The 26,370-nt window shown below is 40.9% G+C and overlaps 2 protein-coding genes across 7 annotated transcripts in view; both read left to right on the top strand.

Annotated features, from left to right (window-relative positions):
* The window catches only part of LOC119912258 (solute carrier family 12 member 6-like), a 31,103-nt gene extending 19,542 nt beyond the window's left edge, over positions 1-11,561 (top strand). For 4 of the 6 annotated variants that reach the window (XM_038731360.1, XM_038731362.1, XM_038731359.1 and 1 more), the window contains 18 exons: positions 49-234; positions 976-1,140; positions 1,512-1,610; positions 1,944-2,001; positions 2,171-2,345; positions 3,330-3,448; positions 3,552-3,650; positions 3,734-3,853; positions 4,064-4,168; positions 4,332-4,500; positions 4,652-4,847; positions 4,995-5,164; positions 5,251-5,382; positions 6,332-6,439; positions 6,756-6,812; positions 9,165-9,400; positions 9,494-9,627; positions 10,671-11,561. In XM_038731360.1, the coding sequence (XP_038587288.1) occupies positions 49-234; positions 976-1,140; positions 1,512-1,610; positions 1,944-2,001; positions 2,171-2,345; positions 3,330-3,448; positions 3,552-3,650; positions 3,734-3,853; positions 4,064-4,168; positions 4,332-4,500; positions 4,652-4,847; positions 4,995-5,164; positions 5,251-5,382; positions 6,332-6,439; positions 6,756-6,812; positions 9,165-9,400; positions 9,494-9,627; positions 10,671-10,762 (2,420 nt within the window). In that variant the 3' untranslated portion in view covers positions 10,763-11,561. Of the gene's footprint in view, positions 1-48; positions 235-975; positions 1,141-1,511; positions 1,611-1,943; positions 2,002-2,170; positions 2,346-3,329; positions 3,449-3,551; positions 3,651-3,733; positions 3,854-4,063; positions 4,169-4,331; positions 4,501-4,651; positions 4,848-4,994; positions 5,165-5,250; positions 5,383-6,331; positions 6,440-6,755; positions 6,813-7,413; positions 7,438-8,935; positions 9,011-9,164; positions 9,401-9,493; positions 9,628-10,670 lie in introns of all 6 variants that reach the window. The other 2 variants (XM_038731364.1, XM_038731363.1) reach the window with 2 other exon arrangements.
* Positions 11,562-13,900: 2,339 nt separating this feature from the next.
* tox4b (TOX high mobility group box family member 4 b) overlaps positions 13,901-26,370 on the top strand; it is a 14,860-nt gene continuing 2,390 nt past the window's right edge. Inside the window, 9 exon segments of the mRNA XM_038731357.1 lie at positions 13,901-17,459; positions 17,711-17,776; positions 21,218-21,319; positions 21,321-21,506; positions 21,599-21,859; positions 22,902-23,222; positions 23,570-23,650; positions 24,227-24,853; positions 25,004-25,158. Of these exon segments, the coding sequence (XP_038587285.1) occupies positions 17,352-17,459; positions 17,711-17,776; positions 21,218-21,319; positions 21,321-21,506; positions 21,599-21,859; positions 22,902-23,222; positions 23,570-23,650; positions 24,227-24,853; positions 25,004-25,158 (1,907 nt within the window). The 5' untranslated portion in view covers positions 13,901-17,351.

Raw genomic sequence — 26,370 nt, 5'->3', positions numbered from 1 at the left:
GTTACACCTGTTCAGTTTTTTGTTGACACATTGAATTCCTCCCATTAGGAAACAGCACTGTGGACCCGATCTTTGACCCCAGCCCTGCTCCTGTTCTGGTGGAGAGGACCACAAATCTGTGGAAGCTGTTTTGTCAGAGCCCAGAACTCAACGCCTCCTGTGACGAATACTTCAAGTCTAACAATTTTTCCGAGATTGAAGGGATCCCCGGTCTGGCCAGTGGGATAATTTCAGGTGAAACGGTCATGTGCTTTCATGCCAGCAGTCCTACAAAGGAAATTGCCTTGATTGAAAGTTTTAAAATTCTTCCTCATTTGGCTCCTTTCATTCACTATAAACAATTATAGATATTATAAATAATTTTGAGGAATCGCATTAAAGTTTAGTTCAGCTTAGACCGGAACCGTGTCCAGTATACACCCTGCTTTCCATGTCCGTTTTGGGAGTATATTCAGTATTAATATAAAATTGCTTTTATTAAACGGTTACCAAGTATGATGCTATTTAAGTTATAAACACATTCCAATACTACCGTTTTTTTTTTTCATAAAGCATTGTTCTTACAAAGAAATAGGCCCTCCTGGCTCCCTGCACATAGTGCAAGGCGGCTGCTATTCAATGCTGAGATCCTCTTTATGTGTCTCTGCATGTCGGTTTTTAGGTGCAGCAGAAGATTTCTCCCCCGGAGATATGCACTTCTCAATCCACTCTTCCAGTCGACGTTGACCTTAAATGTTTTCGTTTTGTAGAAGTTTCTTAGACTTTTTCCTCAAGCGCAGTCATACTGAAATGTTTTAAGTTATTTTTATTTATATATATATATATATATATTGTTATCATAAGTTGTTACGTCTAACAAACAGATCGCTTGATTTGAAGCTATTTGCTTCAGAACAGATATTTAACATTGATGAGCTACAGAGCAATAAATACATAATGTCACTAACGAGTTCGTATCGACTGTCCTCCTCATAGAGAACCTGTGGAGCTCCTACCTCAGCAAAGGGGACGTGGTGGAGAAAGGCTCCCTTGACTCGTCTCATATCGCACATCCGGCATCCACTCAGCAGCCTTATGTGTTTGCTGACATCACCACCTCCTTCACACTGTTGGTGGGCATCTTCTTCCCCTCTGTCACAGGTACAGAGTGTTTCTGTTTTGTTTCTCTTGCCTTCTTTAAATGCTAAACCAGTCATGTAAACTTGGCTGTAGAAACATATAAGAAATGTAAACATAATGTTAACAAGAAGAACGCAGTAGATGTGATGTTGATTCTTGCTTATGGTGCAGCTGCTGCTTGTGGATCCAGAACATCATGTGTTGCTTTGACTTTTGTTCTGTCAGGGATCAACTTTTTTTTATTTCTGAACATAAGCAAGTATTCTAACATCAAGGGTCTTGTTAACCTTTTAAAAAGTTGCAGTTCTGAGCTCAGTGGTATTTATAACAACTAATAATACCACTGAGTAACACTACTAGTAGTGCTGAAATGATTTTCTTCTTTTCCTCAGGAATCATGGCTGGGTCTAACCGGTCGGGGGATCTGAAAGACGCCCAGCGCTCCATCCCCATTGGAACCATTCTCGCCATCCTCACCACCTCCTTCGTCTGTATCCTTTCATGATATATTAAGATTGAGGCACTTTTTTAATTTAATAACTACTCCAAAGCACCATCACGATATCAATCACGACATGCAACAAATCAGTTTTCCTGAGAATTTGTGTTGTATTAAAATAAAAAACAAATACTAGCCACCTGCTGCAAGTGTTCAGGCAGCATGCTGTGTTGTTGCTGTGGTGTTTTCTATTCAGTATTTTATTAATTGTTTTGCCTTTAGCTCAATTGATTTTTCAATCCATGGTACTGTTATATTTAAAAGGCACTGTGATGTGATTTAATTCGACCGCTGCGTGTTGTTTTCCTGAGTGCTGTCCATCCAGACCTGAGCAGTGTTGTTTTGTTCGGAGCCTGCATCGACGGGGTCGTCCTCAGAGACAAGTCAGTACATCTGCTCTTGAATCTGGCCCTACATACGTGTCCGGTTATGTGTGAGAGAAAGAGATTATTATGATTGTGTGTGTGCTCTATTGAAAAAGAGTAGTTGTAATATTTTTTTTCACTGCAGTAAAACGCTTTAAATACGTGTTTGTGTATTTTCCGCCCGCAGGTTTGGAGATTCTGTTAAAGGGAATCTGGTGGTGGGGACTCTGGCTTGGCCCAGTCCCTGGGTTATTGTGATTGGCTCTTTCTTCTCAACATGTGGCGCAGGCCTCCAGTCGCTGACAGGCGCTCCCCGACTTCTACAAGCCATTGCAAAGGACAACATCATCCCCTTCCTGCGGGTCAGAGATGCAAATATTCATTTTCATTACAGAGACCCAAAATTTACATAGTAATTATTAAAAACTGTCTCTTTAGCAAACAACCCACAACTAGAGCGAGACTCTGTCTGCTTTTAACTAAACATAAGACAAACATGTGACACCATTTGACATGCACATTGTTTAAAGGTCCGTGTTACCACCAGTTCTAACAAATAAGAAAGATTGTTAACAGGAGAAACTGAACATGAGAACATAATGTTTGCTCTTAACCTGAGTGTGGTCCATTTATTCAGGTAGTTTCAGAGTAACTTGTTGAGATTTGGAGATACTGTATTTCCCGAATGCTGAAGTAGGCCTGGGCGATATGACTAAAAATGTTATGACCGTAAAAGATTTCATATCATTTGATATCGATAATTATCACAATACATTTAAACGACTAATTTTTTCTCCTGAGTGAAAGTTGAAGAAACCAGAATTTTGGTTTTAAACTTTTCTTTGTGGTCAGAAAAAACACTTGATGACAAACAGTAGATCAAATCTGAGGTAGACATAAAATTAAGTAAAATAATTTTTCAGTCCGTTTTCCTCAACAAAATAAATATCTTTAAGAAAAATGAAGTGCTGATTCGTTTTATGATTTAAATGAAATATTGATATTGATAAATGAACATTTGTTATATTGTTATTGAGGAAAATTTATATTGTGAAAATTGTCAGTGGATTATCATGTCATTTTGTTTGGAAAAAGAAGTTGATATTAAATTGTTTTTAATTTATCGATTTTGCACCTGGAACCTAACGCTAGTGAAGCGTTGTATTAGAGTGAGCTACAGCCAAACTCTGAAACTATCTGAACAAACAGGAAGCACCCTGGGTAAGAGTGCGGGCGAATAAAAGGATTGGGATTCTCTTTCCCTTTGAACCGATTTACAGTATGGTTAACTTGGTGTACCTGTGTAAATACTTTCACTCATTTTCCTTTCGTGTGTGATTCTGCAGGTGTTTGGCCACGGGAAGGCTAATGGGGAGCCCACCTGGGCCATGCTGCTGACGGCGCTGATAGCCGAGCTAGGGATCCTCATTGCCTCTCTGGACCTGGTGGCTCCCATCCTTACGATGTGAGACATGGCTCTGTTTGTGTGTGTGTGTGGGGGGGGGGATCTCATTCCCAAGTGTCTCACTATTGTTAATTGTATCTGTAATTTATTTCCTTTTTTTTAGGTTTTTCCTGATGTGTTATCTGTTCGTGAACCTGGCCTGTGGCCTCCAGACCCTCCTGAGAACGCCCAACTGGAGGCCGCGCTTCTCCTATTACCACTGGTACAATACACACACGCACACATGCACACACACACGCACACACACGTATAACACACACTGATCTGTGCCTCTGGTGTGTGCAGGACCTTGTCAATTTTGGGGATGACTATCTGCCTGGCGCTCATGTTCATATCCTCTTGGTACTACGCAATCGTTGCCATGGTGATTGCCGGCATGATCTACAAGTACATTGAATACCACGGGTATGTTGCCATGGAGATATACACCCCCACAAACATGATGGTACATGTACAGCATGGTCAAGAGTGGCGTGTGTTTGGATGGAGTATCTGTGTCTGTTTCCAGCGTGAATCATCTAGGTCTTTTTTTGTGGGTGGGTGTCAGGGGAGGTCACGACATTCACAGTACGTATCACAGTATATATTGTATGTATCCGTGTGTGTATGTGTCAGAGCGGAGAAGGAGTGGGGGGATGGGATCCGCGGTCTCTCGCTCAGTGCTGCCCGTTATGCCCTCCTGAGGTTGGAGGAGGGACCGCCACACACCAAAAACTGGAGGTACAGTACTGAATCTTGCTTTTTTTCACGATCTTGTCACAAAATTCATTGAACTACAGGACCATCATACAGTTTATTAAATAATGTGTACAACCATTTCTTCAGACTGTTTGAGAACCTGCAGTTATTGATTCTTCTCGTCTTCCCACCTGCTCTTCTCCAGACCTCAGGTGTTGATCTTACTAAAACTGGACGAGGACGCCCATGTCAAGTCTCCTCGCCTGCTGACGTTTGCCAGCCAGCTGAAGGCGGGGAAGGGCCTGACCATCGTCGGCACAGTCGTCTCCGGCAACTTCCTACAAAGCTACGGCGAGGCTCTCGCTGCCGAACAGGTGGGAAGTTGCAGCTTGGCAGCGTTTCTGTGGTCACTGAGGCTCGGACGAGTTTAATCTATAGATCTACTTCCCTTCAGATGACAAAGTCCTGCTAAAATCAGATGATATGATAGATGAAGTCTTTCATACGCCTTTCCGCCTGTTTCAGACTCTTAAGCACCTGATGGATAAGGAGCGGGTGAAGGGCTTCTGTCAGTGTATCGTGGCTCAGAAGCCGCGTGAAGGCATCAGTCACATGATCCAGTCCAGCGGCCTGGGAGGAATGAAACCGAACACTGTGGTGATGGGCTGGCCTCACGCCTGGAGGCAAAGCGAGGACCCGCAGGCCTGGAAGACCTTCATCAGTGAGTCGAAGAGGATTGCAAATAATTCTGAAGTATCACATATGTCAAATGTGTTAGAAGACCAGTGCTTTTTCTTTTCCTGATCTCATGATTTCAGATTTGGTTTCAGAGTTTGCAGGCTAACAGCGCCCCCTCTCTTCCTTCCAGACACAGTGCGGGTGACCACAGCCGCCCACCTGGCCCTGCTGGTGCCCAAAAACATCTCTCTGTTCCCCAGCAACAGTGAGCCCTGCACAGATGGCTACATCGACGTCTGGTGGATCGTCCATGACGGGGGGATGCTAATGCTGCTGCCCTTCCTGTTGCGCCAACACAAAGTAAGAGTGTGTTTTCTGTCAGTTTTTAAAAATATTTTTTGAATGTCTTTCCTTCATTGAGAAAGCTGCTGCCCTCTCCTCCTCAGGTGTGGCGTAAGTGTTCGATGCGAATCTTCACAGTGGCCCAGATGGAGGATAATTCCATCCAGATGAAGAAGGATCTGGCAACCTTCCTTTATCACCTGCGCATTGAGGCTGAGGTGGAAGTAGTTGAGATGGTACGCTTCTCACCACACACTGGGGTGGTTTATCGGGACATTTTTATTAGTTTGATTTGTGTAAGAAATGACATGATGTTTTCCAGGAGAAAACCAGCAGTCCAGGAGAAAACCAGCAGTCCTACAATAATTTTTTCAGGTTTAGGAACAATTCATGATTTAATTTTATTTTTTATTTATTTTTATTTTTTTCTCCCCCTGCACAAAAACTAAAACCTGATAGAACCATCCTTTCTTTCGGCATACGTGCGGGTTGGTGATAAGGAATAATAAAAGAACTGCACTAATTGAAGGCTATCATCTTTATACATGTTAATAAGTTATACTATACAGACGTTAGTGTCGCTCGTGCGGCTGGACATCAGGCTGATATCTGCAGAGAGTTGCTAGCTAGTGTTAGCTACTCGGCAGGTGGGGACAGACTAAACTTCTCTCGTGGCTTCACCTCTTAATAACCAAGTCAAAAACTGTCGACGCTGATCAGTGTGAGTCCTTTTTCAGCCCGTTACTCTCAAAGATGTGATTGTTAGATCCAGCTTCCTCTGGCTGGTGACTGCAGTCATAATAATCCAGTCAGCTGTGGCAAATGCTAATTTTCTGTATCGATCGTAGGGAATGTAGCAGCAAGCGTCGTCTTTACTTTTTGGCTGTAAAAAGCCTTTTTGTGCACATTCGAATAAGTCCATTTTAAAGATGTATACACTTTACAAATCCTAAAACAAAAACACAAATTCTAAATACTCAAATTAATTCAATACATCACCCAGCCTTTCTTTACACTGTAAAATATCAACAACCCAAGCAACAATTCTACAATGTTTAAAGCTAGCCGAAACAAACCCTGAGACGTTCACATTAACTGTTAAACAATGATACTTTTGTAGTGCAACAGTGCTCATCTCTCGTTTTCTCTTCTTCTCTCAATATGTCTTGTTTTGTCTCCACTCAGCACAACAGTGATATCAGCGCATACACCTATGAAAGGACCCTGATGATGGAGCAGAGGTCTCAGATGCTCAGACAGATGCGACTGTCTAAGTCCGACCGGGAAAGAGAGGTAAGCCGACGTCAGGTTGCAAGATTGTTGTGCAGGTGTATTTGAAAATTATCTTTTTGTGTGCGTTTGTAGATTTGCATGTGGACAGTCAAGACTGTAAGGATTACTTAATTGTCTCCACCAGTCGTTTTTAACATCAAATCATTTTTAAATCTCTACTCGATGTTTATCATCCCTTGCGGTGGATTAAACGTTTTATAAAATGATTCGGCAACAGTGCTTGGGTCAGTATTAACATGAATATCAGTTGTGTGCAAGATTAGCCATGACATTACTCGTCTCATGTGTCTGTGATTGTCGTGCATCATTTTATCAGGGAAATCCTGGTAGCAGCAGCAGTAGGCCAGAGGCAGGTGGAGCTACAAGGTCTCAGGTGAGGTCAGTGGTAATGGCCAGCTGTGAGTTCACGAGTTTTATTATAAATTGTAGAGGATGTTGCTGAGACCGTTTACAGATAGTTGTTTAAAAAAGAAAGTTTCTGTATGTTTTTTTTTAAAAAAAAAAAGGAAAAAAAAATCCACTATCTTCATGTACAATTATTCTAATCTTACACATTGCTGTTGTCTCAGATTCAATAAAAAGTATAATATATTCAATGTCATTTAAAATCAAAGGGGAAAAAATCCATAATAGTCCTGAATTTTTCAAATAATGTATTGAGCAAATAAAGTGTGGTATCTTGTGCTGTTTAAAGAGCCTATGAATTGGTTATGAGATCATTATAAAGCCAGATGCTGGAGACAAACCTGAAAGGAGAAAGGACTTCTAAGGATTGGAGTTTCTAGGTCTTCACATAATCTAAGATCAGATTTTGTGAGAGGCACTTTTTTAGAGCAGGCATTTAGCTTATAACAATAAAATCTAGGTGCATTACACCCAGGTTGTTTCTTTTGTTAAATAAATAACCGTGGACACTCCTGTTGGACTTTATTATTAAAGTTCATGTCATCTCCTTTCAACACTGGTCCCCTCAGCGGGTACGCTGGAGTTTTGACGATGTAAGTTTACTTGTTACACACAGTAGTAACGCATCAGCTGTCTGATGTAGAGCAGTTTAGAGGTAGTGGCCCGTTCTGGACACATTGTTAAAGCAAAGAGGTTTTCTTGATCGCATGGTTCAAGATCAGTGAATACCTCTGAATCCTTCAGATAAAGACGACCGTCTGTCACCTTTCAGTGCTGCTGTTAAACATCAGTTTTCATTCAGTTCATTAAATTTATACCAATACACTAATAAGTGCATGTGTGGGTAAAATAGTGAAAAGGAACAAGTGTCTTTGACCAAAACACTGAATCCTTACTGCTACTAGGGAAAGCTTTTCTGTTGCTGACCCTGACCTTCGACCTCTCTAGTGGAAAGATGATGAATCACTACGATCAGATCTGACATGTATTACACGCACACTTAGTCTTTTAAGTAATTACTTTTCAGATCATCGTTCAGCTGACACGTTCTTAAAAGGTTTTATCTCACACAGGCTCCGCCCTCTACTGGACTCTATGGGTACTACCTCCTCCAATCGCACGCATGCACTCATCCACTGAAATTTTTATTGTGCACGTAGCCGACCAATTGGACGTCGCCACCGGATACGTGTGTGAAAATAGCAGTAATAGCAAACCTACTGCCTCAGCATCCTTTTTTCATTAGCAAACAGCAAACTGCTCACTGAATTTGGGGTCCAGCGACCGCCCCAGGGGTGGCCCACCTTTCTGTCACTAAGGTGATGTGGAGGTAAGGGCTTTGGGCGGCCTGTGGCTGACCGGGTTGGTGTGGTGGACTTTGGCTTGTCGCGGCTATGGAGAACAGTCATCGGGCTCACTGTACCCATAGGGTTTAGTAGGGGGCGGAGCCTGTGTGAGATAGAACGAAGGTTACGATATGGTAACCCTAGTTCTATTAGCACAGCCGGAGCCCTCTAACGATGAGCCCTGCCGCTCCGACACCATCTGCTGAAGAGGCGGTCGGAGGCTGAGGCAGAAGGGACACTGCTATTTATACGCACGTATCAGTACCGACGTCCTATTGGTTGGCTGTGTTCACAATAAAAATTTCAGTGGGTGAGTGCATGCGTGTGACTGGAGGAGGTAGTACCCGTCGAGCGCAGTAGAGGGCTCTGGCTGTGCTCATAGAACTAGGGTTACCGTATCGTAACCTTCGTTCTTTCATCTGAAGGATTCAGTTAAGAGTGTGTCTAATTATAAAGTTAACGCAAGTTGATCTGGGTCAAATGTGTTTGTTTTTTTTATGTTTTTTTTTAAAATTAGTAATCTGCCTTTCTCTTAATTGGCTGAAAAAGAGCGGTAAAGAAATGTGTCTGGTGTCATTTCAGCCCTCTTCTACTCTTTTCATTACTTCTGAGTTTCAAGTTGCCATTTGACTCAGGTCTTTCCAGGACATTTGGCTCTAAATGTTGCCCCTGTAGTTTTCCTCCAGTGCTTCTGTGCAGCCTGTGTTTTCCATTAGCAAGTTAGGTGACCGTGTGTTGTCTGTAGGTGTATCTTTCCTCCAGGTACAGGAGTACTGGAGCCCACACTGCAAACACCTCGACAGGAAACAGAGACAGACAGGTACAAAGAGAGAGAGAGTGAGAGAGAGAGACAAGAGAAAGGAGTTTGGGAAGGGAGAGCAGTGGTTTACACGAGGGAGGCATCGAATAAGGTAGAAGAAAGGATGAAAGGAGATGAAAAAGAACATGTTTGTGTGTCTTTGTGCCAAACTCAGGCCCAACTGGTGAAAGACCGTAACTCCATGCTGCGGCTGACGAGCATTGGATCAGACGATGACGATGACACTGATGGTGGAGAGCGAGACAGGGCGGTGAGCACGGGCGGAGGCAGCGCCGAGCATCATCGCCGAGTCCAGATGACCTGGACCAAAGAGAAGACCTCGCAGTACAGAGCCACGCACTCGGGCTGCTCCACACCCGAGGGCTTCAGAGACATGCTCAGCATCAGGCCGTGAGCGGAAATAACAAATTCACCTGGGGGAGAAATGTCTCTCTGATCGTAGTTTATTCGGCAGGTTGTTAAATGTGTCTTGTTCTCCTTCAGGGACCACTCCAACGTCAGGCGGATGCACACCGCGGTCAAGCTCAACGAGGTCATTGTCAACAAGTCCCACGACGCCCGGCTTGTCCTGCTCAACATGCCGGGACCCCCCAAGAACACGGAGGGAGACGAGAACTGTATCCTTAACACTGAAGCTTTCTCTTTTTCAGTTTATTAACCAAATGAGATACTAAAGCTGCCGGTATGCTTCATCTGAAGTGCTTGTCGGATGGTTGAAACACCTTCCCTGAACACCTGTCCAACGTTGAGTAGGAGGGCTGTGTCCCACGATTTCTGTAACTTGATGAAAACTGATGATCGTTGTTGGTCAGCTGGTGGTCAAAAATAATCGTCTCTGTTATGTGGTGATATTTTGGGTTCAGGCTCATGGATACTGAGCAGAAAGAGGTACCGTGTAAAACATGCAAAGTAAAATTTGTGTCAGCACGTTAGATCGCACAGAGAGGAGTATGATGAATGCATGAAAGTGAAAGCCGTGACTAGTAAAGAGACAACTTAAAGCCACCATTTACTTTGCAAAGCAAGTTTGCAAAAATGTCTATTTTAAAAAGATTTATTTATTTAATTTCATAAATTATTATTATTGTAGTTTTATGTTGAGTTTTTGAATTTCTTCTTATGCTCGTTTAACTTTGTGTGTTCGAGTAGAGAAATCGTGCAGCCCTATTTGTGGGTGTATTGAGTTGTCAGATTGTCCCAGTTGCCTTGTTATTCTTTCTGAAAATGTAAATTCACTAGATTTCCGTTTTTATTTCACTGTGATCGTAATACTTGCGGTGATCTATACTTGTGTTTTAGTGGTTATGTAATGTACAATAATGCACTCCATGCGTTGTTATGTTGAAGTTGTAAATGTTCTTTCAAGATGTTTTAGTGACACGTTTGTCTTGTTATTACTACAAAATTATTCTGTTTTAAGAAGGAATGTTATTCATTATAACATTGAATCATTTTGTGTTTTTATATCACGAAACATTCTTGTTATTTCTAATAATTGTACAGGGTTGTATGTGGGCAGGAGCGTATCTCGGCTCATATGTTGGGCAACGGGTGTGTCAAAGCTAACAGATACAGACAGGCAATCGCATTAAGTAACAAATATTTTTGATACACTCAGGTAGTATAAATAAAGCTGCAGAAACCTTAACTTGTCGACCAGACATGGAGTTCCTGGAGGTTCTGACAGAAGGACTAGAGCGCGTCCTGTTGGTCAGAGGTGGAGGAAGTGAAGTCATCACCATCTACTCCTGATTGGACAAACAGAGGAAGCCAGTGTTAAAGAAGCAACCAATCACGCAGAAGTGAAGCGGAGGGAGACAGTGGGGGGGCCTGTGAGCTCTGGGGGCATGGGCCCAAAAAGAGAGACCCTCATTGGCTGCAGCGTCAGTCATCACGCCCTAACGCCCACCCTTCAGCCACCTTTTCCTTTCATCCTTCTCACACTTTTCTGCCATGACAAGGGTTTCCATTCCACTTATGTCGAGCTACAGAAATGCCAACACAAATCGAGGAACGAGCAAATAACAAAGTGATCAGCTGTGTGTGTGTGTGTGTGTGTGTGTGTGTGTGTCGTCCACCTAAAGGTTCGGTTTTTTTTAGAGGGGGACCAGTGTTGTGTTCAGACAGTGGACCAGTGAATGAGAAGTATGAAACGTAGAGTGCGATTGTCTGTGAAGCGTCCCACAAACGGAGCACTTGTTCCACTGACGAGACTCAGGGTTGCTTTTTGTACAGAATGTATTTTGGAAGCAGGTGTGAGTGCTATGAGAGGAGGCTGAACTGAACGTCTGAATTAAGTGTTTATTTGTCTTTTTTTCTCTTTGACGACACAGTAACGTTTATTCCAATACTACATAAAAACTGGAAAAGTAACACTGCAACAAGGGAAGTGGGAGGTCTCTAGTTTTAAACCTGCTCAGTGGTTCATTTAAGGAAAATCTGTATTCTTTTGTGCTGTTTCCTTACTTGGAAGTGTATCACTTTTAAGAAGACGAAAGGCAAAAATGGTTAATGTTTATTGAACAATAGTTTTTAGGTTTTTTTTTTTTTTCTTACCTCAGAATTTGTTTTATCAACAGTGAAGTTCAACGTGGTGTGACACTGAATTTGTTTCTAATTCTCTGTCTGAACTTGCTGCTATTTCTCTGCTCTCCTGTATGGAGGCCAGTTTTTACCAGGAAAAGTAAAAAGATAAAGTTAGATAAATTGGCTGTGAATTTATATATATATATATATATATATATATATATATATATATATATATATATATATATATATATATATATATATATATATATATATATATATATATATATATATATATATATATATATATATATATATATATATATATATATATATATATATATATATATATATATATATATATATATATATATATAAAATTTAAATTTGCCATCTTAATATTGAGTATTACTTTGACTTCAAAGTCAGAAAAAAGTTTAGATTTCTAAAGTCAAATATTCCAGGTAAATTATGAAATAAAATGTCAACATTGTTGGACTAAGTCACAAGTATGACATTTCTAAGTGGTCATAATAAGATAATAAATCTAAATTATTTGATATAAAAAATCTGAAATGTTGGCGTAATTTAAAGTCAGAATGATGACTTTCTAGGGCAAAATGGAGATGGTACGTCAAAATAATTAGATAAAGTCAAAATTCTGTCTTACCAAGTCAGAAATCTAGTTACTCACCTCAAAAATTTTAGATTAAAAGTCAAATGTTGGGGATTTAAAGTAAATAAAAAGTCACATTTTTGAGATATCAAGTATGACTTTTTGTCTCATCATTTTGACTTGGCCACTTTGTCTTTTCATCTGTCTTAGTAAAAATGAGAGGCCACTACATGATCTAATGAAAGCAAATAATGATTTACAATTACAAAGTGACATATCTTTATAAACAGTGAAACACCAACAGTGCTCTCTGCTATGATGTGGTGCCGGCTGTGCGATGGGGAAAAGCCCTTACCTAAATCAAGAGATTCTCTTTATGCATCACATTTAAGGATTTAACCAAAATTAAACCAAGGATAAGAAAAATGATCAAAGGTTCGCTGTGTCGTGCCATGAACTGGCTCACGTTGGAATCCATGTGAGTTAGTATGTTGGATAATGGCAGCAGAGAGAGTGTTCGAAAAAGTGAGGTGAGACTTTGTGGTTGTCGTTAGCGAAGGCCTCGTAGAAGGACGAACAGTGTTGTTGAACATAAGACCACCGTGGAGAGGACCACTGCGCTGCATGCTGTCAAAATGTCACTGTCACTTGGAGAGAGGTGTGTTTGTGTGCGATGTATGAATTCCTTCTAGTATTTGCTGCGCTGTGTAGTGTGAGCTTGTGCCCTGAATCTCTCCATACACCTGAACGAAACCTGCTGACATCCTGCTTTGTGTCTCAGAGTGACTGTTTTTGTATGAAAGGGAGCTTGTTGTTTAAGTTAGGAGCTGTAAACTAAGAGGTGTTTGATTCCACTAATGCTAAGTTCATCTATATTTCTTTTGGGTTTTTTTTATTTTTTACAGTGTTATCGTGCAGGGATGCTTTTATGTTCACTGTTATTTCCTGAACATTGTTTTACTTGCTTGTACATAAAGACAAAAACAAATCCCAAGTTTTATCTTTTTTTAATTACATTAATATAAAAAGGAATCATAAAAAAACTTTGCTTTAAAAAAATGGGAATAAATAAAAGCAATTTTGAAAGAAATGTTACAAGACTTGTGATCCTTCTTTGTTTTAGCACGTAGGTCTGTCTTTTGTTTTGTTTTTTGCTGATATCAATGCTATAGTTTATCAGATGCTCAGATTTATTTGCATGTTGGTGGGAGGGGACATATATATCAAAATTTTGATACAATCATTGAAATAATTTATCTGGTAAAAATGCCAAACAGCTTATCAAATGTGGAAATTTGTCAAGTTTTTCTGTTCTATATCATTGCAAGTTGAATCTCTTGCTCTATCTATCCATCTATATAAAATCCCTCTTAAAAGAGCCAGAGCCCAGGGCAGAAACTTCAAATTATACATGTTTTGTCTGAACAACAGTCCCAAACCTTTCAGTTTAATAATGACATAAGAGGAAAACAACATAAACTATCTATGAAGCATGAACTAGTGCATTTATTTTGATATTGAACTTGTATTTAAAATGGTGCAAGGAAACAAGATTATTTTTAAAGAATAATGGCGTTTAAATGGAAAATAAACACTGACAGAAGCCTTTTATTGAACAATTCTTATCTTGAATGCTAAACTTTACATTCATAAATATAAACAGTCGCAAAGATGTTAAATTAAGTGCCTTTTATTCTGAAACTCCAACTTCCCCAAATCTTGTTGCGTGATGAGGTCACGTCCACTTGTACGTACAATCCGGAAGCCTGCCTTGTTGTGAAATTTGAGGAAATCAATTCTGGGCGAAGTTCACTTGCAAAAGTGGGATAAAAACAAAACATTAATAATCAGATTTCGGGGGTGAGCATGGAGGTAAGAGTAGCTGGTATTAGAAACTTTTAAGCATAATAAAGAAGACTCGCCTTTGTCTTCAAAGGTGATGGTCTTTGGCTGTCACAAACACAACTGTGGTGGCCTTGTTACGAAGCAGAGCACCCGGTCGGCCTGATTGGTTATCCCTTTTTATTAATCAAATCGGTTAATTTAACTTCTCCCTAATCTCTTTCAAACTTTAGAGACGGTTAATCCTACACACCTGGGTGTTTGAGTCAAATATACTGCTCCTGGTGTAAATTAAGTGTTTAAAGAGACCAACCCAGCCCTGAAACAGCTTATTTAGACGTTAAACATCTACATTTAAGTTGTAAAATTAATCTTTTTGTCGGTAAATATGTTCTTTAAACATGTAACATTAATACTTAATTAGAGGATTTCATCGGACCAAACCACTGGAAGGGATCGGAGTTAAGAAATGCCGCCAGGCGGCCGTGAAACGCTAAAATATCTGAGATTTTAGTCTTTAAAACATTTTAAATAGTCTTTTCGACGACATAATGTTGGGTTTTTAGCTGCTACACTCCATGTCAGACGCGAACATGTATTTTTAAAGCCACTGCACAAGAGTTTAAAGTAATTTTTGGTTGATTAATGTCGAGAGGAATATAATGACATGTGACTTCCTGTCACAGCTTTCAAAATAAAATCAGGAAACATCTTTATAACTATGAAACATACAATCTTTTGAGTTTTAAGCAATATGTTGCCTACTGTTCAGTTCGTCAACATAAATCCATAATCAAACTTTTTTTTAAATAGGTCACTTAAATTTAGGTATCAAAACAGTTGTGACAAAATTGTTTGACATTTTACAACAGAAAAATAAACGGGAAAACAACACTGAAAGCAAAACCCGTGGATTTTATACAGTACACACAGAAATTGAATCAGTAATAGCTGTTAACAACAACACAACTACAACTAAATTATATTAATGTGATAACAAAAATAAGGTAAATATTTACTATTAATCAACAAATAAACAAACAAATGAGTACTATAATAATTAATACTAAACTATAATAAGCATTAAACGAAATAGTGTGGTATGTGCAAGCCTGTATGATTAAAGTTAAATTTTTTTTTGGTCTGTAATGGTGGGCTAACATTAATGATACCATGTCTATGTGACCTCAAACATATTGACATTTCTATAGCGTATTGTAACTTCTTGTTACTTATCGGGTCAACGTTTGTACCAATATTTGAGATAAGGTAAAATAGTCCAATAAAGTCGACCGTACTGACCTCAGGCTGCGTGTCACTTGTAGTTCTGTAATTTGATTGCATATTTTTAGCTAATTTGCACTGCTAAAGTAACATAGTCCTAAATTTCTTTTTTAATCAAATTAACTGACACACAGAAAACATGCCGTCATTTAGTGTTATTCCAGTAAAGATATTCCTGGTCTCTGGGCAAATATGATTATTTCCAGGGTGGAGAAGGGAAAAAATAAGCGAGGCAAAACTCCAACACTTTGTATAAAGACCAGCTTAATTGTGACACCAACCTCTGTCGACATCTTAAAACACATTTAGCTCTCCCTACATGACAGAAAATTTGCTGTTTAGCGTAATAAAATATATTGGTATTGTTAAAGGTGATAGCTAGTGTTACTTAGATTACATCAAAACATTTTTGGTATCGCCCACTCCCATTAGGAGGTGTGTATGTGTGTCACAGGTTTATCCAGGCATGGTTGTGACACCTGTTTTGTCAACGTAATAATATAATATAATAGTCTTTACAAGAATCAATAATACAAGTTATAAAATAGTTAAAACATAAAGGCAGGTAAAACAAAAACAAAACATGAAATAAAAGTAATTTCCAAATTGTACTTTTATTACATGTAAAATCATGGAAGGCTCTTTGATAGAAATATGTTTTTACAAGGGATTTAAAAGACCGGACCTGATTTCCTCGCGTAGATTTTTCCAGAGCCTCTGTGTCCTGGCTGGAAACGTTCTGACCCCTCTCAATTTCAGCTGTAAAATTCCATACATTTTGCGAGACACTACAGGTGAATAGGGTAAAATAATGTACCTAACAGATATCAACATCAAACATCCCCGTGTTAATATCTTACATTAAGACAATTACTTTTTTAGTATTGCAGGTTTTCGGAAATTCTATGTTTAAATATGCAAATGAGGTCATATCTAATGAGATGTGCTAATTTGTATCTATTTCAAGGACTGAAATTTGAACACTGGATTATGTCAGAATCAAAATTATTGTTTTATTTTGTTGATAGAATGTTTTTACTGAGTGAATTTGGGATTTCTCTTTTTATTACTCCATAAATCAGAAAATACTGTTGATATCTTACAATACATTTTTTTTTTATACAACTACAATACAGTTGTCTTACACGACAATTATTTTTTGTATTAAAAGTTTTCTGAAATGTTATGTTTAAATATGCAAATGAGGCCGTATCTAATGCTAACTGTTGGTGAAATTTGTTGACAAACTGTAGTAAAATAAACACTTAATTGTGTATTTATTGGGCGTTTTCTTTCCACTAGTCTGAAAGAAGACATGTTGAGGAAGCAAATGATCCCAAGTTAGCTTATCATCTTTTATTTTGAAACTCTTATCACTCAACATCCGGCCTCGTCCTCGTTTAACGGCCCTGGCTTCCCCATCTAATGATCCGTGGCTCGGGATCCATTGAGCAGCCTGGCCCGGGCCAACACGAAGCGAAAACGGGGATCCGGGTCTGCCTTCCTTCCCTGTCAGACACCTTGAAACGATCATTGTCGTCTCCCAGACCACCAAATCAGCATTAACAGTTCGTTAAACGTGTATCGATGTATCTGCTAGCTGCGGCCATTGATTGAATGAGACGTTCGAGGACCGACAGACAATCGGGCGCCAGGCTGGTCGTGAAGTGAGGGGTGACTGCAGCCTTGCGTCAAAGCCAGCTAGCTAAACCGTGTTGGTAGGACAAGTCATCAGTAAAGACCGGTAGCCGCCACGTTAACTTACCTCGGTGGCTAGCCAGACGGTAGCAGGCGGGTTATTTTCGGCACCGTAACGTTACACATGCTTCGTTTTAGTCGCGTTGTGTAGCCGAACATCTGTGCAAAAGGCTGTCAGCTGTTTCATAAGACATAACGTTACAGCTAATCTTGACTCTGTGTTTTCTGGGGGATTAGAATCTAACCAGAAACCAATTTAACCCACACGTTTTCAAGCATAGGTTAAATACTGGGACATTTCTTGTAATTGTGTAAGATCTTGTTGATTTTGAAGAGGGGCCTCATAGCTGGCATATATGAGGCCCAGTTGAAAAGATGGACCTGAATTTTTATTCGGATTTAACGGACGGCACCGGGCAGCACGACGGTGATCCGGAGTTCTTGGATCCGCAGTCTTTCAATGGCTTTGACACTGACAACAAGGTGACTCCAGCTTATGAATGGGACAACCGCCTCTCAACCACACACGGGCACTCTGCTACTTATTTGCATATGCTTTATGTATTAAAACTCAGTAAAAGCTGCCATTGAATGCATCTCACAGTGTAGAAATGCCCTGTTTCTTTAATGGCAATAGAAGATGAAGTCTACTTTTGGAGAGCATGGGGGAAATACTAGACAAACCCCTTTATCAGTAATCTTTTGTCCTAACTTGTGCACCTTTTGTGTTTCAGTTCCCTGGAGGCAGTGACAACTACCTGACTATTCCTGGGTCTGGTCACCCCTTCCTCTCTTCAGAGGTAATCCTTCACATTTTGAATAAACCATTGGATTTCTCTCTGGCAGGTTTTTGTTTGTTGTTGTGGAGCCCCCCCTCCGGACTTGTCCTGTGTTTTTGGTTTACAATCATGCAAAATCACAGCATGACCGTAATATTGTCACAGAGCTAATAACGCTTTCATGTCATGTCAAAATTACGTGTTCCCGACTTTTAACTGGCATTTTAAGACTTTGGCGCTGAAAGCCAAACAAACATGGGTCCCTTTGCATCAGCCAGAGTGCATCGCTCAATTCAAATAAACCCAAATTGATGAATGGATTATATTGTCAACACACATACTAATTAAATCCTCACATGACCAACCCAAATCATAAAACTGTTTTGATGCACAAATGTGGTACAAGCATTTGTTTTTCTGAAAGAGAAATCCCAGAAGGTCGTTCAGAAACACTATCTCTGAAGATGTTCCCAGAATCCTTCCAACCACCTGGACACGAGACGTAAAACATCTGCTGCATGATTGAAATATTTTTAACCAGTTTACTAAAGTTGCAACTTCTGCATTTTCACTCTGCCTGAAACAAAGACCACATACCCACACCTTAAACCTTAATTTCACACAGCAAAGATCTTCCTGTCAGTAAATGTCGCTATTCTGTAAGATCTGGTTCCCAACCTTTTTTGATTGAGGCACCTTAGTAAAACAAAGCAATATCTACTTGTGAATGGTTAAACCAAAGAGTGATTCTTATTGTCAAGGTTGATTTTATTTGAATCATTTATAGAGGCCCGAAGAAGTAAAATTGCCCAGTAATTCACAGAAGGTGGCAAAAAAGCCAGAATTAGACCAAAAGTCTTCTGTTTGTCATCTGTTCACTCCTTTTGGAGGGTCCTGAGCCTCAGGTTGGGAACCACCGGTTTTAAGTCTTAATGTAGTAACTAATAAACGGTTCACGGGATGAAATGAGCCAGGATTTATGTGGCTTGGCTCATCACTTCAGATAAACAATTTCCTGTAGGAAAATCGTAGCCTGCTCAATTTATACTATAATTAGAACCACTATTTTAAAATTTCACTGTTAAATTTGTCAATATTAATGTTACATTGTAACTAACGTTTTCTAAAGCACCAGATGACATCCGCAAATGTTTTTTTATTTATATATATATATATATATATATATATATATAATTTTTTTTTTTTTTTCAGTTTACTGTCATAGAGGCATAAAGAAACTAGAAAATATTGACATTTAAGAAGCTCGAGTCATGGAATTTACTCAAACCGATTAATTGATTACCAAAATAGTTCAATTAATAGTCGATACATCGTTGCAACTCTAATATAGTACAACATTCAGTCTTTTTCCTGTGTTGAACAAATCATGCAAGGAGATTTTGTCATTTCTGGCTAATCGCCAGTCAGAGTTTTTGATGATTCTGGAAACACCTTCAGAAACAGTGGTAAGTGTTGTTAAACGAGCCTCTGAGTCACCGGGAGTTTTATCTTTCAGAGAAATGGAAGCTCAGCTCTGGGACTTGAATGTAAAAGTGATACATTACAGGCACAAACTGGGGCCAATCAGAGTCACGCACCGCCGTTTTTAAATCCACATTTAACCACGCTACAACCATGCCGAATGTCTAAATTACCACCTAAACTGTTGGAAATATTGGCAAATGTGTTTTTTTAAGCATTTGAACCATGTTAATATCTGATTTTTTTTTTTTTCTCCCAGCTTTCATAAATTTGATGTGAGTCACACTAAATAAGAGCTTTGTACTGTATAGATCCTTTCATGTCAGAACATATAAAGACAGTTTTACAGCCACAGATTGACCCATGTAATCTACTTCAGCGTGCACTTACTGACGTACTCGCATTTTTTAGTGTGCCACTAAACCCATTGACCTCTTCAACCTCGCTGGATCTGCTGGTGGAGTATGACTTATTTATAAATACTTTATAATTCACACCGCTCCCGCAGACACCTGCAGCTGCAGACATGTAACGTATATATGAAGGCGTTAAGTTTGAGCCCGACAGATGGCACGATTTACAGGTTGTTTTTTTTAATACACCTTTCAGCGCTGTTTAATCAGAATGAAAAGAGGGACAACCGGCTGCATTCTCTATATGGTTTGAAAGCATTTTACAGGCATGGCGTTATCATAATCATCACAAACAGTGTCACATCACCTATCCAAACTCTTAACGTCTAAACACAACTACTTCATGCCCAGTGATGGAAGAAGTACTCTAGATATTTGACTTTTAAGTTCGAGTGCTGTGGTACTTTTACATATAAATGAACATCTGATATATTGAAGTCCACGCCAGACGAGCTGATTTAGTGAATCACTGCCGGGTAAATCTCTGAGCGCTTGTAGCACTAGAGTTTGAGGACACAATTATAAATCTCGCGTGACAGCTCATCTTTTGATACAGACGGCCATTATGGAAGCAAACTGCCACTCGCGTCCTTGGTCTCTCCTCGAGCAGAGATGCAGAAGGATTGCTTGCGGTTTAATCCTCCTCTCCTGCCTGGCGGTGACGATATAATGTTCCCACAACAAGGACGTTTATTTGGCGAAGTTGAATGAGCTTCGACTAGGCGATAGGTAGATAGTTGGTGCTGCAGGTAGTTATGCCATAATAATAATAATATAGTGTCAACGACATGCATCTGTTCATCCCTCCATTCATTCATTCATTCATTCATTCATTCTTGTTACCCGCGGTAAGTGGATAATAATAAGGTCTATGTAACAGTATGGACACAGTTAATATGCAGCTTTAATTCATTGTGCTGTTGGTTTGGTCAATTATCTGTTTGTTAGAAGTCCTGGTTTAAAAACCTTACTCATCTATAAACCTGTCTCTATTGCTCTTTATTACGTGTCATGTTAATTATAGCCCAGCTGGTAAATCACTGTGCAGATATTATTGGCTGACATGAGCTAATTGCAGATAAATCGGTATAAGTGTTTATAACGACTGACAAATGACAATTAAAAAAGAAACAGAGAGACGGATCCTTCAGTCATGTTATGAGTGTTGTTGTTGAAGTTAACCTGCTAACCTGAGAACCTTAGCAGTGCAGCGTGGGTTACCGTGATGAATGTGAGCCAGCTTTGCGATACCAGAAAACAGGAATTAAGGCTGAAGATTGCTCGCTAACACGCCAATCTTGCTTTGTGACGCAGGCCACTGAACACTGAAAGCACACCTGACTCTATCCCACAGAGTATTCTTGAGATGTTTAAGTATTTAGAAAATTAATCTTAAAGTCTTTTACACCAACAGTAATCTTCTCCCCACTTACCTTCCTTTCCATATTGTTTGTTTACAACTCTCCACCCCAACTTCTCACAAACTTGTTTCCTCTTGTCCTCTTTCTACTTTTCTTCTTCTCCCGTTCTCGCTTTCCCTCCTCGTCTGGCTTCACCGGCCCTCCAGACGTTCCACACTCCCAGCCTCGGCGATGAGGAGTTCGAGATACCTCCCATCTCTTTGGACCCAGACTCGGCCCTCACAGTGTCCGATGTGGTGTCCCATTTCGGGGGAGCTGTCGGACACCGGCCCCTCCGACAGCGTGGTTGTGCCCGGCAACGCTGTGGTGGAAGGGGACGACCCCTCGTTCGCCTCGACTTTCGTCAACGCCCCCTCGCAGGGATTGGAGCACCTGAGTCTGGGAGTCATCAACCAGTCAGGAGGAAGTGCTTTGCTGGGGTCGTCACTGGGAATGGTGAGGCGTGCAGGAAACTCTAACTGTGCAAAATCATCTCCGTGTCAAACACCAGTTTTATTCGCTCTCATTTTCTGCTCCCGTCTTCGCAGGATCTCGGACATCCCATCGGCTCTCAGTTCAGCAGCTCGTCCCCGGTGACCATCGACGTCCCGCTGGGTGACATGAGCCAGGGCTTGCTGGGGTCCAACCAGCTTACCACTATCGACCAGTCAGAGCTCAGCGCTCAACTGGGGCTCGGCTTGGGAGGCGGAAGCATACTGCAACACGCCCAGTCGCCTGAACACCCTCTGTCAGCCACGGCGTCGCCAACCAGCTCGCTCCAGGATGACGACATGGACGACTTTAGACGGGTGAGTCTTAAAGTCCCACAAACCATTTTTCATAATCAGTTTCTTGGTTGTACATGAACTAACTATTGAACTATACAGGTGGTTCCACGTGAAATAATAGTTGACACCGCCCACATCAACTACACCGTCCTGACCAAGCAGATTGCTTGATGTCGTTATTGAGAAATAAAGAAGACCTATTACGCTTTTTTCCTTATTTTCTGTCTTATCTATGATGTTACAGACAGCTACAAGCCCACTTCCTGTCGTCTACTGAGCATGATTGTGCAGCATAACTGTGGTTTAATGACGCAGAGCAACGGCAAAAACACTGTAGATGCTGCAGACAGGAGCATCTACAGCTTGTTTCAACATGAAGGGCCAGTATAAGATAGAAAATAATTTTTTGAACTTTGAATCGTCCAAAGCTGCCATACAGGAGTCACAGAACTACAATATAGGACTGGAAATGCAGTATAATGGGTCCTCCTTTTAAACTGTAATTTTTGTCTAACTTTTTGTTTGATGAATGCTTAATGAGTAACAAATATTTATTGTTGTAGATTTGAAACATGGTTTTGAAGTGCTTTCAGTCTCCTGCATACAGGAAACATACAAAAATGTCAGTTTAGGGTTGGCTCAGTTTCCAGTTTACCAGCTTAAACCGGTTTGAATTTATGCAAACTGACTGAACCAGCATTTGTGATTATGGGTTGTTCTGGCAAATTAAAAAGTAGCCTATATCAGCAACCTTTTGCAGACTCCGCTAAATCCAGCTTGTGTTGCATTAGTAATAAGCTATATGACACAAAAAATCTAAATCATCAAAGTTAGCCATGGTTTTCACTGGTCAGTGGCGAAAATGCCGGCTGAAACAACCTCAAATCTATCAGAAAGATTCAGTCTGGTAAATAGGTTTCTGCTATATACTGAACTGAATTTAAAATACTTATCTTTTTCTGTCATGTTACTTATTGCGTAGGAAGAATAGAAATGAAAAAGAACAGTATTTGGAAATACTGTTTATTTTTTTATTCTGACACATATCTTCCCCTCTGATCAGAGCGTCCTGGTTGAATCTCCCGTCTCGCTCGCCGTCTCTCCCGGAGTCATCTCCCTCGGTCCCTCTCTGTCCGACTCCCCGCTCTCTGCCCCCGCCTCCAGCCTCTCTTTAGCTGTTGGAAGGAAAGGGGGCGTGGGAGGAGGGAAGAAGGGGAAGAAGAAGAAAGACCCCAACGAGCCCCAGAAACCTGTGTCCGCCTACGCTTTGTTCTTCAGGGACACACAGGCAGCTATTAAGGGCCAAAATCCCAACGCCACGTTTGGAGAAGTTTCCAAGATCGTGGCCTCCATGTGGGACAGCCTGGGGGAAGAGCAGAAACAGGTAAGACAGCAACGGTGGAAACTCTTATCAGGAATTCCTGCAGTCATAGAAAACCTGGAATTAGTCTCTCTGACATGGAGTAGTTGTAGAAAAACATTTGGATCTGGCTAAGATGTGAAATACATATTTGTAGTTGATACAGTTTTAGTTAATTAACTGGTCATACGCTTACTGTGAGTCAGGCAGAGTGAGTTCAGCTTAAAAGAAATACGACATAATAGCAGAAATTTTTTTTTCAAGAAAAAACAAACAAGAACAACTAACATAGTTAAAAAATATTTTGGGCCATCTAAAAGTATCAAAACACAATCCTAACGTCACAGCATAATTTACCCCTGTTTTTTCAGGTTTACAAGAGGAAAAACGAAGCAGCGAAGAAAGACTACTTGAAGGCGCTGGCCGAGTACAGAGCCGGCCAGCTTTCTCAGGTGAGTGCCTCTAACTGACGTTTGTAAAACTCTACAGCTGCTACGAGACAGGATGTCGCTGCATGACAGATAACGTCTCTGTGGAAGTGGTCAGTTGCACGTTAAGATTTGCAGTTAACTCGTAGGGCTGAGCAATATGGCACAGCATTTTATTGTGATCATTTCGTTATCAGTCATTGTTTGTGTTTAGCCGGCTGCAGTGGTGCACACACTTTGTGTCAGGATACAAGAACATGCATACAGTTGTCTTGGAGACGACCTGGTTTTGGGAAATGCACTGTTGAAAATGGCTTTGTTATTTGGATGTGATTAGTTTTTAGTAGATTGTCTAGCAATCTTCAAACATAGTTTCTCATTTTCTTATTGAGGAAATGCTTTTATCTCGATCACTTATATCGCCCAGCCCAATTTTCTGTTTTTAAATAAGTAAAATGTTGGTTATAAACCACAGAAACCAGTAACACTTACTTTTAACGTCCTCATCGATCACAACATATATAATAAGCGTGTAATTGCCTTCTACGCTGTAGCAGATGAGCCATTCCAACTTCTTTATTGTGTCCATCGTCTCTTCAGGCTCCTATTGAAGTCATGGACACCGCCCCATCACCACCATCTCCAGCCCCGCCCCCCGCTGTTACAGCCACACCTGCCGCCACCCTAGCCGCTCGCGCCACCAGGTCACAGCATTACAACCCCGAGGAGAACACCATCACCAACATCTGCACCTCCAACATCATCGTGGACCTGCCTCAGGTCACCACACGCTCCCGCACCGGCGCCATTAAACCCCAACCTCCGCCTGTCACCGCCCCGCCGAACCCCCCCACTGTCACCAAGATCATCATCAAGCAGACGCAGCTGCCCTCTGGCGCCGTGTCTGTCACGGCGACGCCGGCCTCCTCGCCGCGCCAGCCACCGCCGCTGCAGCAGATGCAGAGCACCCCTCCTCCGCCTCGGCTGCAGCAGATGGTGCACGCCCAGGCCCCTCCACCTCTGCAGGCCAAACCACGAGGTGCTGCCACAGCTCCGCCTCCGCTGCAGATCAAGGTCGTCCCATCGTCGCGGCAATCGGACTCAAGCACGCCCATCATTGTGACGTCAGCCGGTGAAACGTGCATGTCGATGTCCGCCGGTCTGGCGGTGGAGATGGAACAGTCGGGTGATGTAGTGACGGGAGGAGAGGAAGTGGCAGAGGAAGGGGTAAGCCCATCAGCGCTCAGTGACCTGTTGATGCCTGAATGTTAGCAACACATGAAACGCAGCTTCAGCAACAGTTTCCATTTATCGTATGTAGCTCTGAAGCGGACTGAGAATAACCTTAAACTTCTGCATCTGTCTTTTGTCTCTCAGATGGAGGTTGAGGTGAATGTTGCCCCCATCCCGAGTGTGACTCCCACTGCCAGCCGAAACATTTGTGTGCGCGCCGGCTGCAGCAACCCCGCTGTGGAGAGCAAAGACTGGGACAAGGAGTACTGCAGCAACGAGTGCGTCGCCACACACTGCAGGTGTGTGCAAAAACAGCAACATGGTCACCAAATCTGGGTCCTACTGGTTTGTTTATCCAAGTTGTTAACGTTGGGATGTTGTACCCAAAGATCAGCATTTCTGCTTAAAAAAAAACACTGAAACGATTAATCAAAATAGTTGATAAATTAACTAAATGTTTCAGCTCTAATTACAACCTGAGCGTGCACAATTTGTGTGGTATTATGGGGCAGCATTAGCTCAGGACTTTGCTTGGGAACCGAAGGATTGCCGGTTTGGCTCAGGCACTGCCAAAGGTGCCCCTTAAACCCTAACTGCTCCCTGGGCGCTGCTCATGGCTGCCCACTGCTGCCCACTGCTCCAAATTAGGGTGGATTAAATGCAGAGAACATATTAAGTATGCATGGTACTGTTTGTAAAATGGTATGTGGACAAATAAAGTGATTTTGATTTTGTCATCACAGCATTAATACGCATATTAACATGCACAGTAGTGTCCTATTTATTATTGGATATGTGTATCCTGGTAGATAAATACACAAAGTACTCAGATTGAACTCAATATAGGTCCAAAAAACTGTTTTTTACAAAAAGCAAGTGGTATAAATACATAACAATATTAAAATGCAAATTGAGTCATCAGTTTAAATAAAACGACAAAATAAGCCTGAAAGCTACAAAGGCAGAATAAACCCTTTTCCGCATAACGTCCACTGGAGAGGACAGATGTATTTTCAGTCACAGAACAAAATGCACAAGAAATATATAATTAAAAACTGGCTTAAAGTCTTTCTAACATCCTCTTTAGTTTTTTTACTGGTTGTATGAAAATAAAAGTATTTCATAGTTACTGCTGAGTTATTTGGTGCATCAACACTTCCACCTCCCCAATTTTCAATTATTGATGCAACATATCAAAATGACAGATGTAAAAGACAACGATCAAATTGAAGTGTAGACGACGCTTTGGGGTTCCGCCACGTGGTGGTTGGGACAACGTAGTGTAACTACGCTACTATAGCTCAAAATAGTTTCCACATATCTGTCCACTGTAGTGGACGTGGATGGATGAAATCACACATACACTGAGCTGAGTAAGAAATTCAGTTTCTCTACATTCCTTGTGAACATTATATATATATATATATAGATATAGATAGATATATATATATATATATAGATATATATATATATATATATATATAGATATATAGATATATATATATATAGAT

Source organism: Micropterus salmoides, unplaced genomic scaffold (genome assembly GCF_014851395.1).
Source record: "Micropterus salmoides isolate LMB-PRFRI ecotype aquatic unplaced genomic scaffold, ASM1485139v1 Ms_hic_scaffold_2, whole genome shotgun sequence".
NCBI lineage: Eukaryota > Metazoa > Chordata > Actinopteri > Centrarchiformes > Centrarchidae > Micropterus > Micropterus salmoides.
This window is presented reverse-complemented; position numbering and strand designations above follow the sequence as displayed.